Source organism: Gasterosteus aculeatus, chromosome 1 (genome assembly GCF_964276395.1).
Source record: "Gasterosteus aculeatus chromosome 1, fGasAcu3.hap1.1, whole genome shotgun sequence".
NCBI lineage: Eukaryota > Metazoa > Chordata > Actinopteri > Perciformes > Gasterosteidae > Gasterosteus > Gasterosteus aculeatus.
The window spans coordinates 2,879,012-2,895,234 of record NC_135688.1 but is presented as its reverse complement, the minus strand read 5'-3'; the positions used below and the strand labels follow the sequence as shown (position 1 = coordinate 2,895,234).

General features: G+C 50.0%; 1 protein-coding gene across 5 annotated transcripts in view; it reads right to left on the bottom strand.

Annotated features, from left to right (window-relative positions):
- Positions 1–2,933: 2,933 nt before the first annotated feature.
- The window catches only part of numbl (NUMB like endocytic adaptor protein), a 37,820-nt gene continuing 24,530 nt past the window's right edge, over positions 2,934–16,223 (bottom strand). For 4 of the 5 annotated variants that reach the window (XM_078107466.1, XM_078107467.1, XM_040192432.2 and 1 more), the window contains exons 2-9: positions 14,000–14,150; positions 12,244–12,318; positions 11,527–11,601; positions 9,642–9,782; positions 8,476–8,680; positions 8,114–8,383; positions 6,070–6,249; positions 2,934–5,984 (exon numbers count right to left, since the gene is read on the bottom strand). In XM_078107466.1, coding sequence (XP_077963592.1) covers positions 4,837–5,984; positions 6,070–6,249; positions 8,114–8,383; positions 8,476–8,680; positions 9,642–9,782; positions 11,527–11,601; positions 12,244–12,318; positions 14,000–14,125 — 2,220 coding nt within the window. In that variant the 5' untranslated portion in view covers positions 14,126–14,150 and the 3' untranslated portion in view covers positions 2,934–4,836. Of the gene's footprint in view, positions 5,985–6,069; positions 6,250–8,113; positions 8,384–8,475; positions 8,681–9,641; positions 9,783–11,526; positions 11,602–12,243; positions 12,319–13,999; positions 14,151–15,169; positions 15,392–16,223 lie in introns of those variants that run through there. The other variant, XM_078107465.1, reaches the window with a different exon arrangement.

Here is a 16,223-nt window from a genome sequence, read left to right as displayed (position 1 = left end):
AAATGTGCCCTCTTTGCAAACAGACTTATTCATGTTTAATGTTCCCATTAGCAACGCTGGCACCACAAAGACGGTGCCGTAAATCCTCGGGGGCTCACCAGGGAGTCACATGTAAGGCGGCGCTGGGTGACCGGGTCTCGACATGATCACATGCGTGTGTGTTTCGTCTGCGGCGATGACATCACAAGTCATAAATGCATGATCCCCGTCACAGGCTGAGAGGAGCTTTGTTCGATTACATAAACACGAGAGCTCTGCAGTGTTGTCAGAGATGTCTTTTTAAAGAGACACAGGCTTCATGGACCCGCCAGGCCTGCAGGCCGGCCCCGCTCTGACACGCCGATGGGCTGCTGAGTGACAGCTGCAGGCGGGCCGAGGTGGAAGAGGACACTGTGCGAGTGTGTGGACTCTAGTCTCGCCCCGTCCTCGGCCAACCATCTGTTATTTAAGCAATCTTCAGATGTAGAAGTTACCATCCGACACGACTGAAATAGCCACAAAATGCAATGTGCTGGTTTGGTTTTCTTTCTGGACAGCATCACTTCAATCGAACAAAACCACAAACTTTGGTCTCCTTGTTGACATCAAAACAGCTCCTCCTGCGCATTTAACGCTGCATCAGTAGCTCTTATTGTTGCACGCTAAATGTGTTTAATTTTTTTGATTGTGTTGACTTTGCATTTTTTCCCCCAGAGCGACATAAAAAACACCTGAAAAAAAATGTTAAATTTGCGTTCATCCACATAAATCCAAAATACACTGAGCTCAACATTCCACGTGTTCCATTTGAGGTGTTGTCATAAGAAACGGCAGCGCTGCAAACACTTTGTCCCAAATGGCAGTCGGGCACAGATTGTGTTTATGTCTTGATGGATAACTGAGTGTGTGTATTGTGTGTGTACGTCAAGGCATACTGACTTTGGCCCTCAGGGTTTGAAGCAGCCTCAAATGCCAAGGCAAGGGCGCACACTCACACACACACACACACACACACTCTCTTCATGGAAGTCTGTCATTGTGTGTTTGCTCTCCAAACAAGGATTAAAATGGACCAGCGCGTTACGTCGTCCCAGCGTTACCCTCAAGGAAAACGTCCCCTCGCTGCTGTGTAGTGAACAAGAGGCCAGCGGCTTCACTGATCAATAGCAAACACACGCAATTAATCAGTGTAATTACTTCCTCTTAGATTCAAGACCTGCAAGGTCACATTGCCAACACTGTATTCAGTGCAATTAGCAGCATGCCAGTGTGTGTGTGTCAGACTGAGATTTCTGATATGTGAATTGAGATGGAGAAAATGTCAGCAGATCTCAGGTAAAATCTTTTCTAAACAATACGGATGTATGTGTCTGTACCTTTCTGTTATGAAGTAGCGGAAGAAGAATAAATGTGTGTGTGTGTGTGTGTGTGTGAGAGTGTGTGTGTGTGGCAGTGATGCATTATGCAGTGCTGATCTGACAATTTGGGCATGGCCCATTACACAAACACCATTACCGAGTCTACACTTATACTGCTATCAGACGCTGCCACCAGACAGACCGACAGGCGCTCTCACACACACACACACAGGCACATCCTTCATTTCCATCTCTATTTAATTACACAAATGTACAATGCAAGTGATGCAAAGAGTTTAAAGTGGCAACAATCTTTATTTTGCAGACACTAAAAGCAGGAGAGAGAGAGAGAGAGAGAGAGAGCGCGACATGGAAAGAGAGAGAGAGCTCTAGTTGGAAACAAGGCCCCACAGTGATGCCCCCCCCCCCCCCCCCCCCCCAACAAAGGTATCTGCCTCTATTCGCTGCTCCCGGATAATAACCTTCAAATAATCTGTTCCCAGTGATCATAACACACACTTCAAATTTGGTTGCTAAGTGCGCAGAAATTGTGCGTTTAAATCCAAACAGACACACATACACGCACACACACACACACGCGCGCACAACCACGTGCATGTTTGTCCGATCTGCCTTGAGAATACATTAAGATGATATTGCATTTTCAGCTCCTATTATTTCTTCCGGCACTTTAGTTTTGCACATAGGGGCCTGTTTTTGCTGACTGACGCACTTTTCAGCAGTTATAAATTAGCCTTTCGCTGCGTAGCCATGACAACCAGGCATCTCCCTCTGTGTAAGCATTCGTTTACTACATAGGACCATTTACAGTGCGCATACTTTTATACAATAAAAGTTTCTGTGTTCATTGTGAATAAACCTATATTTGAATTTGGTCCAAAAAGAACAACAAATATTTAAACTGTTATTAGGAAATAAACCAGATTATTTTGTGACTTACGATATAAAGCTCAACGAATCTTCCACACTCACCGACTCTTTCCTCAGATGAGAGGACAATGTTCAGCGTGTGTGTGTGTGTGTGTGTTTCTCTCAGCCCTGAAGAAGAGAAGAGGCCTTGTCTCGTTCCATTAGTGACCCGAGCTGCAGCAGCAGCAGCGATCCGCGCTGGTTAGACGTCTAGAACTAAAACACATTTAAAGGGATCGTTTTGGGACGTTTTTGTATGTTTAATAGGGACATGTGAGAAGATCATTACCTCTTTCTCTCAGCAAGGAGGCAAATAAAAACCCTCCCAAAATGTTGGCCTGTGTGAGGAGATTCACTATTTTTCACATTCTGGAGTCTTTTCTTCTGATGGCTGACGTGCAGGAAAAAAAATAATGAAATATGTATTTCCGATGGTGCCAAAAATAGTTTCTCTCATTTTACAGGTCTATTTCTTTATATCAATTGGTTTTTTCAATTACAAGTTTGTCCTGAATTCACTCGAAAAACTGGATTGAAGCAAAAATGAAAATGAGATCCCAGGAAACAGATGAGAGAAGAAACTGAAGCTGACGTTTGGAGAACATGAGAGAATACAGCAGTTTGTGAAAAGCTAAAAAGCCACCACTTACAAAACATCAACAGGAGTAATATTATATTACTTTATTTATCTTTTGTACAATGTAATTACAATACAAATATGTAGGTTTAAATACAAAAATTCTGTAAATAAAGATTAAAAAGAAATCCCACTGGTTTGCTTTGTTCCCATCACTAAACTATGGTTTTACAATCAAGTTCATGAGGTCATTCAGTTTGCTTTAACGCGGAACACAATTAACCCACATCTAGAACAGAGTCAGGCTAAAATATATTTTCAAAGAAATAAAAGCATTGATTTCATGAGAGAACCGGAGGGCAAACTGAGACATTCGGATTTGGGTTTTTTTTTGTTTTTTGGAGGAAGATTTTCTGATTCGTCCGAAAACAACAAGAAAAAGACCCGAGATGGTGGATCATCATGTGGATTTTTAGAAGGCAGCTTGTCGGCACGCTTCACATCTCTGGTCCGAGTACAGGTGTCCCGTGAAGGTACCAGAGGAACCAGCTGCACGCAGAGAACATTCCTGCTCTTTCTACGACTCAAGAGTTAAAACACAGAAAGCTTTGAGGGGCGTTATTGAAGTTTTGACTACATAGCGACTGGCGCACACTTATGAGGGCTGCAATTATATAATAAGCAACGTATTTGTTTAAAATAGGTTGTGAAGTGTTTTAGGAGCTGAGGAACACGACGCTGAACGTGCCACTGTTCTCTCCTTCAGTCTTTTCTCGTTTTCCTTTCTCCAAACTTCCTCTTTCCTCAAAGGTACGACTCCTTCCTCTCCTTTGGTTTCCCACATACAGGTTATCCCTCCTCCACTTTCCCTTCTGCTACTCCCCCGTTTTGTCTTTCCATTACACTTCCTTAAAAATATCCTCCCCACATCTCTTGCCTCTGCCATCAATCAGCTCACGTTCGTCCTCTCTTTTGTCCCCGTCGTCCGTAGCGCACACGTGGGATGCACAATCACACTGTGCGTGATGAGGCCGCCGCGGCCTGCGTTCCAACACGTTAAGAGGATCGGGGGAAGTCGGAATGTAGTGCATCAGATTTCCACAGTGCTGTGCCGTGTTTCCACGAAGTCGTTCGTTGTGACTGAATTGTCCGGAGAAGATGGTGGCGACGCCTCGCGGCCCCCGCCGTGTGAGCGCGTGTACGTGGGGGCAAAGAGGTGGAAGAAACACGCCGCTGTGTACACTTACAGTCTCACATGTCCGCCATCCCCCCCCCGGGGTCTTTTTGGTTCCTGTTACAGTTTCCCACAATGCTTTGCTTCTACCTGACGGATTCCCTCATGTTTGCTGTTCAAATAAAATAAATACAGGGGATTTAAAAGAACTCGGTCCTGGAACACTTTTTAAAAAAAAATCTTTGTTGAAAATAAAAATTACAATAAATAAAATAATTTGGCCATAAATCTCTACTATTAGTCAGTAAGTTATCTTGGGTTGGTAGAATTGGGTCTTGCACTCACAGCTGGTCCCTTCGGGGGATCCAAACTTTTAGCTGTTGAGCATCCGTCTGATCGTCAATCAACCGCTTCTCAGCTTCTCAGCTTCTCAGCACCCCCTTCTGACGGAGCCACATCTGCTAAACTCTCCACCCGCAAGCACAAACATCTCATGGGTTCGGAATGCATCTGAGCGGAGTCCCTTCACAAAGAAAGAAGTCACTGGCTTAAGCCCCTCCGCCACAACGTGCTCATACAGTACATCCAGGGACTCGCAGCGAGTGAAGTAAAGCAGCGTGAGTGAGCGGTGGAAGCAGGGGGGGGGGGAGACACCTGCTGGACGCCCTTCAAAGCTCTCATGGGAGTGTAAAGGAAGCAACTAAGATCATCTTAACACGCACTCCCATGAGAGCTTGTAGCGAGCTGCTAGGCTACCACAGGTCAGACGCCTTCCTCAGGGTTTTAACTCCGGGGGGGGGGGGGGGGCCAACGGCGCCTTAAAGCTCAATCTCAAAAGTCTTCTGAAGATTGTTGGAAAACGGGTTGGCTGCCGCAGCCGGCGCCCTGCTCCCGGGCTGCTGGGGTTTGGCCTCCAGCGCCGCCCACTTGGCCTCAAAGCGGTCATCGTCTTGGGAAACGCTGGCTGCCGGAGCCGTGAGCTGGCTGCCCTCCGGCGGCCAGCCGCTACCGCCGCCGCCGCCGCCGCAGGTCCCGCCGATGTTACTGGTCCCGTTCTGGAGGGCCATCATGGCGCTGCTGTGCGGGTGGAGGCCATTGACGGCCGTTGATAACGGCGGAGTGGGAGAGAACGGCGGTGTGGAAAACCCGCCGGCGTGCCCGACTGACCCGGGTACTGCTGGGTAAGAGTGGTGCTGCCCGACCGCTCCGAGCACCCCGACTTTGGGCCCCCCCACGGCCGAGCTCAAGGCTCCGCCTGCACCGGATGAGCCCGTGGCGGTGCAGAAGGCGTTCGCCACCATTTGCGATGGCGTGATGCCGACCACAGGCACGCTGGCGTTGGGATATGTCATACTGCTGGCCAGGCCGGGCATGTAGGTCTGCATGTGCACAAATGCTGGTTGAACAGGCTGGCTGGCAAACATGCCCACAGGAGCCGGGGTGGTATCGAAAGCCAAAGGGAACGGTTGCATGGAGGTTGGAAGTGAGCCCGGGTGTCCGGGGAGGGAGGACTGCATCATGGAGGCCCCGGACATGCTCGGACCGGACATTGTGGGAATGGACATGGAAGGTAGGGACATCGGGGGGCCGGACACCGGGGGGCCGGGTATCAGGGGAACCGACGATATTGACATGGGTGGGAGGGGCATCAGCGCCTGACTCGCGAGAACACAGGCGCCCGATAGGAGCGGTTTGGACAGGGTGCCGAGCGGCGAGGGGACACCGGACACCGAGGCAGCTGATACGACCGCCTGACTCGTCGCGGAGGGTGGTCCGGGGATGATGGGGATGGGGGGGCCCTGCTGAGCCTTGACAGCCTTTGAGACCTCCTCCAGCCACTTCTCCGCCTCGGAGGGTGTGCGCCTGTGTCCGCTCTGCATCTGTATCTGCATTTGCATCTGCATCGCCACGGAAACCGGGGGAGGAGAGTGGAGCGCAGGCTCCGGCTGCACCCAGGAAGACGTACCTGGGGGAATAAGGGTTAAGATTTAGACCGCCGCTGCGTTCAGTCCAGATTGTGCTCCATGTGACCCTTTTCCTCTCTCTCTCACCCTGCATTGGTCCCGGTGGTGGGGGCAGGGCAGGCGGCACTGTGCAGGTTTGGGGGCCATTCGCCGGCAAAGAAGGGCTGGAGAAGAGCTCGTCCGGTGGGTTGGTGAAGGAGTTGTTGATCTGGCTGCACAGGGCGTTGATGCTGCAGTCTCCCTCACACGGCAACCCCAAGTCCATGTCTGGTACCAGCAAGAAAGGGACAAACGGAGAGGAGGTGGGGAAGGAGAGGGAGGAAAGGTGGAGTGGATTGAGGAACAAACGAGTGGCAGGAGGGGGAGACAGAAAGTGTTTATTCATTAGTTTAACACTTAGCATTAAAGAAACCGAAGGCCTGAAGATGTGAACTGAAAAGCCACGGAAGCAGGATTCCCGAGACAAACGTTGTGCTCACCTCTACCTTCTTCCTAAAAATAAAATAATTCATACCAAGCATAACACGCATGTACGCAATGCCAGGCCTGTTACGTCACTGCCTGCAGCGCGTTGTGCTCCGAAGACGCCTCGGATCGAGGTGGATTTGGGTTAGCTTATCCATGTTCTTAAAACAACTTTAACCGATTTATCCAGCGAGGGATTAGGGATTAAATGATCCTGTCTGAGTTTGGGTTGGAACACAGCTTTTTAACCGTCATTTCACAGACGGCAAGTTATAAATAAACATAATATCTAATTCCCCGTTCCTTGTCTCCCGGTCCCTCCCTTCACAACAAAGGCCTCCGAGACAGAGGAAGTCTGTCTCTTCCTTTCCTCAGCTCGCTTACCCCCCCCCCCTCCCCCCTATACTTTTTACATTGTGGTTCTGCTCGGAATGAATTTCTTAAATGCACGTTTTCCCCACAGATTGGCCCATTTTGGGTCAAAACCCCCAAACTTTTACAAGCCGGCCCTTCCTTTACGTGCACATCTCTCTGGTGTGTGTCACTGTGCGGCATACCGGCCTCGGGACGTCCCGCAGGGTGCAGAGGGCGCTGGAGGCATGTGTAAGGTCTCCCACTAAAGACTCCTCCGCGTTCCGTTCAGCAGACACCGACCCCCGTGACCCTCCCCTTCCTTTATTCCTGTCAGTGTCCCAAAAGCCCTCTAAGCAGCTCACACGTGCGGCTAAATGTGAGTGTTTTTTCTGTGCAGTGGCACGCTGAGGGATCGCAGAGCGCTTGCTGAAGGCTAACCAGGACAGCTGATCGATCGCACAAATCAATACACGCATTGTGCGAGAGTCACAAGGGGGGCAGAGTGTGTGTGTGTGCAGAGGTCGAGACATAAAGGATACAGATATATACTTTAACCGTCACGGGAGAGGGAAACGAATAGAGTGTAGAGGAGCGAGAGTCGATTCCAGTCGACTCCCGTCTCTCCTGATGACTGTAATCATCCCGTGGCAGCGCACCGAGGGGGCGTGTGCCCACCTCTGAGGGGTAAGTCGGTTATTATTAATTGTTCTTAGCAAGAGAGAGCTTTCAGAGTCACACGGCGAGAACAGCACATAACTGCTTTCTGTCGTGCAATCAATGGGGGAAAGAATGGATGACTAGAACGGACGCGAATTTTTGCAAATCCCTTCAGAATTGTATCGCATCAGTCGTGAGAAGTGATTCCTCGAGTTGGGGGTAATAACGTGTTTCGTGAGGTCAGTAACTTTAAGTTGTGAATACAAGCAGCAGTGATGTCCCTTGACTTCTTTGTAAACCAAATAACAATTTGGGGGTTTGAGTTCCCTCTAAAAAACCTTTAAAAAGCCGCCAACCAGAGAGGCCTTTGGATCACCTCTGGAAACCAAAATAAAAAGGTTTTTAAATGTTCAGCAGCTTTATTAGAATCATCCCATAATTGTCTAAATTTTGCTCATTGGCTTTTCCACTTGGATTGAAAACATTTAAATAATAAATAAATAAAAACACACACACATTGCGTATTTGTTTGACCTGAATCCAAACCTCACGAGGGAAACTGATATAAAACGGGAATCATCCTTTTTCCGGGCGAGCAGGTCAGCGGGTCACCAGCAGCATTCGCGAGTCAAGCTTCCAGAACCTCTGGACTCACCGGGGTTCTTGTCCTGGAAGTCGGTCTTGCGTTGCAGAGTGGACGGCAGGTCGTTGAGGCGCAGCGACAGCTGCCTCTTGAAGGGAGAGTTCCTCTGGCTGAGCGCCGGGAATCCCCGGAACGAGCCTTGGCGCACCAGCTGCTCGATAGGCGCGTGGCGCCGCGGGATGGCGTGAGGCCCGCCAGGCTCGGGCCGCTCCATGGGGGACGCCGCCCCCTCGGGCGGGGAGGCGGTTCCGGGCGGGAGGGCCGGGACGGCAGGAGGTTGTTCTGGAGGAGGAAGTGGGTCCAGCGGTCATTTTTATTCATTTCGCTCCTTGTGCGCAATCTACGGATGCCGAGAGCGACACTTTGAGATCTACCTTTCCTCTGGTCCTGCAGCTTGTCGTCCCTCTCGCCGCCGCAGCTCTGCTGGCAGGACGGGTTGGAGCGGAAGGAGCCCTCGCGCACAAACGAGGTGCGACTGGCGTCGAAGGACGCCGTCACGCCGCACTCCTTCTCCCGCCGCTGCTTCCTCTCCAGACAGGCGGCGAAGGCGCAGCCGACCGCGTGGCTCAGCCTCTCCCCCTGCAGGAGGCGAAGGGAGCCGACAGGTCGAACCGATTCACGCATTCGACCTCAGATCACGAGTTCATCTCAAAAACACTTTTTTGACCCTCCCTCCCTCTTGGTAGAGCGCCATGGCGGCCCGGGGAAGAGACAGTTTGGTTGAGGGGATATGGAGGGTGGGGTGCAAATAGAGACAGACAGAGATGGGGGAGGGTGGAGGGGAGGTGGTGGGGGGGGGTAACTCCACAGGCTTCTGTCTAATCCCCTCTCCTAATCCCACAGGTCTCTATTCCATCCACATGAATAATCTACCAGTGTCTAAACTGATGAAACCGCCATGGGATTAAGACCTCGACGCAGCATGACGTCATTGTTCCTGCAGTTGTGTTTAAATTACAAAACTCCTCATCCCAAAGTCTGGAGGTCATGAATCCGGTTAAAACGGCTGACGAGTCTAAATGACAATTGCAACAGAACTGAAGCTCCTGATTTTCATTAAAGATTCATCTGCCTTGTTCATTCCGAGGTAAATGGCGTTTTGTATAAAGGGACCACTGCAGATACAGAATGAAACCCCATTCATTCTAACTATAAATACAGCCCTAACACAAAAAGTGTTATTTTATTCCCTAGGTCTGATGTTAGTGGCCATAAACAAACACCATTACCCATAATCCCTTGAGCATCGCGGGCGAACAGCACAGGGCAAGAGGCTGTTTTTAGCTCAGCCAAATCGACGTTACAGTTATAGTATAATATAAATCGTAGTGCACCATAATTATCAGTACTAAAGATGCTTTTCAGATAACATAAGTAACTGCACTGCCAGTTTTCTACACTCATCACTCATTTGTAGTTTATCTTTGTTGATTTCATGAAGGTTTCAATTTTAGTCAGACAGCCATTTGTCAATTTGTCGACGCGCCTGAGCTTTTTCTGAACGGGTAGAATGAGACCGGGGGGTCAGCGGAGCGCTCACCGAGTCTTTGAGAGCCATGAAGCAGTGGCACATCCAGCGCCTGGTGGTGCCGTCCCGGCAGATGTAAGAGAAGGCCTTGTCGTAGTTGCGATCGGGGGCGCAGAATGAGACCTTCTCTATGGTCTGGTCCACGATGAGGTCCTGAAAAAACAGAGAGAATCAGATTTCAGTTCACTTCATTTCGTCCCTCCGGCAGGTAGATGGAGCTTCTGAAGCTTCTAAGTCGCACGTGACCTGGTTCGGCCTTCGTCGCGGCGCCTCAATGACAGACGGGGAGTATAGCGTGCCGATTTCAGCCCCCCGCTAACCCCGTGGAACCCCTCTCACTCCCGACGTATTTGCACTTCCACCGGTAACAAAAAGGGCGGGGGGGCTAATGACCCCGGACCCGCTTTCATCTGCGGGATGTTTCCACCGCTTGTCCCTTCCTTCTATGAAAGAGGTTTTCATCCCGTCCCGGCGTCTGGAGTCACTACAGAGGAAACTGAAAGGGGCCCTTCTCTTTCTCCGCGTACACTAAAGGCCCCCCTCACCTCTTTGACCCACCCAAAAGAAAAAAAGAAACTAGAAAGGGAAGGAAAGCGAGAGGGCAAGAGGGAGCAGAAAGGGGGGGAGAGGCCTCACACACTCGTCCACGCACTTCCTCCCTCTAATAAAGCGTCGCCCCGAAAAAATAACAAAGAGGGAGGACGAGGACGGGAAACGAGGAGAAAAGGGGGGGGGAAGAGGTGGAAGAAAAGCGGCGCATTCATTGTGGGCCAATTAGTGAGTGAGGGGGGGTTGCTGGTACCGAGGTGAAAGGTCAGCGAGTTGTTGGGTGTGTCCCACGCTTTTCCCGCGTGTGTGTTCGGGGTCTGAATCTTCAGACGAGAAGAGAGCGAACAAAGCGGGATGAAGACGACTCGAGTCCCCGACTCGCTGACAGAGACTCAGAGCGCCTCCATGGCGTCTTCTCCGTTTCTTTCTACTGGTGCGCTGTGAAGGCCGTTCGCAGCTTTGTCTCTATTGTACGCGTATTAACCGGGGGGGGGGGGGGGGCAGTCTGAAAAGCCGCGTGGGCGCCGTCAAAGACACCGTCACTGCTGGGTTTGTGAATCGAATGTTAAATCCTTGTTATAAACGTGTTCACAGACGCTCACCTGCTTCTTTTTCTTACTGAAAAGTGGATCAAAACAGTAAAGTTGCTGGTTTTATAAAACCAAAGCAATGAGTTAAACAATACTGATCGGGCTGTGTCTAATGACATATTTATATTGATCAATTATTTACGACCTAAACCTAAACTTAAATGGTAAAAATCTTTTTTTTCCTTTCTGGTTAAATAAATGCAATTTATGATGCTGTCAGATAGCGGCTACCTGAGCGATCTTTTACGGCTAGACGACAACAAATATGGATGGAAGCAGAATATTAGACATAAACATTCATCTATCGGTGCGTCTCATCGTACTTTATTATCGGTTTATATGATAGTATACTGTCTAATGCCTCCTATGAAGCACACACTGATGGAAAGAAAGGAGGGAGATTAAAGTGTGTGTGGGGGGGGGCGAGGGGGGAGGTCACGGTTGTGCCCTCTAAAGATAAAAAAAGCATCGGCCTTTCCTCTATTCTGTGCTGCTCTTCATTCTGCTCCGATTTCAATAGAGACTCGCTCTGCTGGAGGCCTCAATGGCCGCCAGACACTCAAGTGTGTGTGTGTGTGTGTGTGTGTGTGTGTGTGTGTGAGCGTCCCTCCCCCACTCTGCACCACCAGCATGAAACCACGACATCACATGTGTGACGCGTGACACACGCGTCGCACACATCCCTTCAAGAGACGCACACCTCCCCGAGATGGAGACGACGAGGACAGAGGACATGATGGAACGAGCCGTTTGCTTACCTTGGTTTTTTCGTCCACCACCCTGAGTCCATCTGCTGAGACCCACAACACCGCCTTCACCGTCTTCTTCCCGCTCTGCAGAGACGAAAGAAGCAGCCACAGTGGAGTAAATTCATTACCACTCAAGTCACACGCTGAACGCATCCCGCCAGATGTTGCCTGATCAACCAGCCCGTAAAAAAAGACGCGCACGGTTCTACAAAGGGATGGTGGCACCGTCACAGCGTGGCGAGGTGGAAGGCGGGTTAAGAGGTCAAAGCGTGCAGAGGGCCGGGCTAAAAGTACACAGGCTAAAAGAGCTGTGCACGAGTGTGTGTTTGTGCGTCTGTGTGTCTCTGCGTGTGAGACGGGAAGGGCAGAGCGCCGCGGGAAGTGGCTCTGAAGCCCGCCGATGGCGTGCGGAGAAACTGAGAGCGACGGAGGGGAAAGAGAAAGAGGAAGAGGAGGAGGAGGAGGAGAGGAAAGCTAAATAGGGAAAGCTGATGAAGATGGAAGGTAAGAGGCGCGACCCAGCGGGGGAGAATCAAGGGGGGGAAACGAAGGGAGCGGCGGCGGGAGGAGAGAAGGCGACAATCAACGCGCGAAACACTCGCTGGATCTTCTGACCGAGCGCCGCCTTCGCTTATAAATGAAGCCCGGCTTACAGATGTGAAGACACAGACTCGGTTGTGTGTGTGTGTGTGTGTGTGTGTGTGTGTGCGTGTGGGATGCACTTACAACTTTCAGCTTCTTCACCGCATCCTCGCACACGTGCATCCCTCTGGACTCCTCCACCTCGACCAGCCCCAGGTACTGCAGAAAATCAGAGCAGAGCTTCAGACGGGTGCAGCTCGGAGCCGACGAGGCAGACTGGCCTCAGACGGAAACCTCCGGGGGGAAAAAGAAACGACGGAGCGGCGAGAGAAGGCGGCCAAAAGCCTCGTTGGGCTCCGTTAGCGTCTCGCGAGTTGACGAGGGAAAGTCGCGCCAATGAGCGCACATTCTTGATTCGCCGCCACGTGTTTTGCGGCTGACGATGAAGAAGGGACGTTGAGCATTTATCGCCGCACAACCCTTTTTGTTGTCTCTGCAGTGTTGCGCTGAGGAAAACCCCCAGAGACGCAATTAAAGCTCCAGTCAGAGGCCACGGAGCTTTTGGGGGGGATTGTTCCCTGAACTGAAATACGTGTTGTAAACAAAAAGTCTGTCAGAGTTATTTAAACAGAGCTGGAAGGTTTAAAACAAACCGGAATGAATGAGTGAGAGCTCACGAGAAGGTCGGCAGGAGCAGTTTTCGCTTTATAAACTGCAGGAATTGGTGCAAATGCACGATGAGCCACTTAAATCAACGCTTTCCTGATGAGTTTGGTGGCTGCAGGAAGACGGATGGTTTCATTTGGAACACTTAACTCATTGTGTCAACGAATTTTTTGCTCCAGAATGGGTCTCTGCTTCAAGGCAGAGACGTAATGTCATTATAATTAATACCGATATCATACTTGTTACACGTTTTGCTCTAAACAGCAGACGTTGCTCAGCTCGGGTCACTGAATGATTATCTGGTGTATCGACAGTCTTCTTGAGAACTACACCAATGGGGCCAGTTCATATAAAGCCCATTAACTCATATTTACTGAGGGAAGAAGAGTTCTTTTCTCACAGACTTCTACGAGTCGCCCCCTCGCATTCCGCACGGGCTTCATCATGAAATATTTGTCTCGGTTTGCTTCACTTTGTGAACCTTCCAGCAGCACAGTTCGCTTTAACTTTCCCCATCACTGCTCCTCTAGGAGTCAACTTTTCACTCAGAGCAACAACAACAAAAAAAAAACGTGCAGCCGATGCAGTTGAGCACCTCTCACGGAGCCGTTTATAGTGCACGAGCGGTGGATGCATTAAGAGTCCGGCCGGGCATGTGAAAAAAGGGGGGACGAGGAGGAAAGAACAGCAACAATGAAGGGACGGAGAGCTTTTCTTTAGTGCTTCCATCCCTCGTTGTAAAGCTCTGGGCTCCACTTGGCCGCCCGTCTCCTCTCAGCATCGCCATCGGGACGCGTCCTCATTAGCTTTCCTCTCACGTTGCCTTTTCCTCCACTGTTCGCTTCCTTCACCCTTCATCTTTCTCCCTCCGCCTCGTGTTCCTCTTCTGGTTCTCTTTCTCTCTGTGTTTCACATCTCAGAACGTCTCGTCCCTCCCCCTCTCCCCCCGAGGCGTCCTCATCCCTCACCCTGTCATTTCCTGCGGTGTCTTTAATCTACACCTCATCCCTCCTTGTCTGGCCTCCATCTCTCACCGTCGTTCAACAAATGACTTTTGGCGCTCAGCTGCTCGCGCTGGTTACCGTGAACCATAATGCCTCCTACGTGCACTCATTTTACATGGAGAACTCATCTCAGTTAATAGCAGTCACACACACACACACACACACACACACGTTAGTGTTTATTACACGTAAGACGTAAGAAACGTTCCCCCTGGGGAGGAGACACTCACCCGAACGGGGAAGTTACATTTGCCCTTCCGTACCGCCTCCTCGTCCGCCTGCCACTGGTGCGGCCTGCTGGCCTCGGGCACGTAGGTGGGCTTCTTCCTCCTCAGGCTCTGGCGAAGCTTGTTCATCTCCGGGGTCACGTGCTCTCTGGTGCTGTGGACACAGGACGGGAACGTCGTGAGAGTCATCCTCACACGTGGGTGTTTCACCGACGAGATCTGGGCACATTCTGAGCGCATTAGTTTAGTGTAAATTCTAGAATATTTAATACCCAGTTGATCAAATGTGTCCCTTAGAAGTAGTTGGTTAACACAAAACTGTTCCATTTGTGCACAAACTCCTCCTCCTCACTATTCATGAATGAGTGAATTAGGTGGTATGTCATGTTTTTTGGAACCAGGAGCCTGAAGGGCTGTTGAAAATTATCCCTATAATTTGCTTTAAAAGCACACAAAGAGTGACACACAATTAGCTGACTCGTATAACACACAAAAATCAACACTCCTTCCCACTCGACAAAAGGGTAAGGCTCGTTAAAAGCGAAATAAACGCAACAAACTATCATTTAAATCACAGCCGGTGGAGAGCCTTTCATCAGAGGTGATTCATCCGGGACGCCGAGTGGGGGGCGGGACGCGTGTCGTTTGATCGGCGCTCCGCTGATCCGGGTCACACAGGTAGAACGTTAACGCTAATGAACGCAAAGCACTATCATCTCTCCAAGAAACAACGAGGACGCCGAGCTGATCGCCACACACACACACACACACACACACGCATCCACACACACACAATCCTCTATGTGCTGCTTAATTAGACCATTCAGCCCGCTGGGCTGTTTGGCGATGTTAATTCCCTGTGCACAATGAAACATGACGCCATCGAAACATGACCTGCTTAAAAATGATAATTACTGTTTTCAATCCTCCGCAGTCACATCGACCCGCAGCAGAAGTGGAGCACAATGAAAGGTCTCCCATCGTGTGCCCCCTATTTCTATCAAGGCTTCTTCTTTATATCGGGAAGAAGAATGAACTGTTTTTTCCCTTTTCCCACTGTTTTTTTTAAGTCACTCTCCACATGTTCTTCCCTTTTAAAATGATTGTAATTGCAGATAAATGAAGGGCAAAGAGCCACCGTCTGTTAAAAGTAGACCTCTGTGGTTTTCTTACCGTCTGGTTGGCCCATGAATCGGCATCCTGGACGCGTGAAAGCACACAAACATCACACAGAAACTTTCTTTGCTCTGCCGCATAGAGTTTACAAGCATATATACACACACACACACACACACACACACACACACACACACAAACATCACTTCTCATAATCACTGCTACGTCACCAGTGATGGATGCCAGAGGCAGTCAGACGTTCCCGTGGGTCTCACACACACACACACACACACACACACACACACACACACACACACACACACACACACACACACACACACACACATACATTCAAGTAGCATCACTTATTCCTGGCATGTGAGACAGGCGACCTCTTCCAAACACACACACACGCTCTGCAGCTCTGCACATGTCGATGGTTGATCCAGTCATTTCTGGGCAGAGTTGGCTGGCAGCAGGTGTGTGTGTGTGTGTGTGTGTGTGTGTGTGTGTGTGTGTGTGTGTGTGTGTGTGTGAAGGCTAGCTGTGTGATACCCGACACCAGGGAGGCGGAGGGTTGTGTTGTAGTGGACGGGGGGGGGGCTACACGATGCCCTGCCAGCGCCCTCATATGGATTATGAAAAGAGGAGAGCGGGTAGAAACCCGATGAGCGACGGGATGCGAGGCGGCTGACGGGAAAAGAGGAAACTGACTGGAAGAAGCGGAGGCGCGAAGGAATGGCGTCTTCTCATCAAATGGAAATGTTTAACCGGCAAAAATACCATAAGGACAGAAAGGACAAACCAGCAACACAAGAATAACTCTTTAAAAAGAAATCCTTTCAAAATGTCAACAAACTTAACCTGGATTAGAGTTATCGTCTTGAAAGCACCTGAGGGACGTTTGTCTGCACATTAAGAAACAACAACATAGTGTCTAATGTAATTTATCTTCCATATTTTATAGGATATACTTCTGTAAATCCTTTGTCTGCTAAAGAAATGTGAAGCCAAACGTATTAAACGGTCTTTCCCAGTGAGATTTCATGCTTGTGTGTCCATTGGCAGCTCGGGACCGAATCAGACAAAGAGCCTGAACTGTTCACCAGCG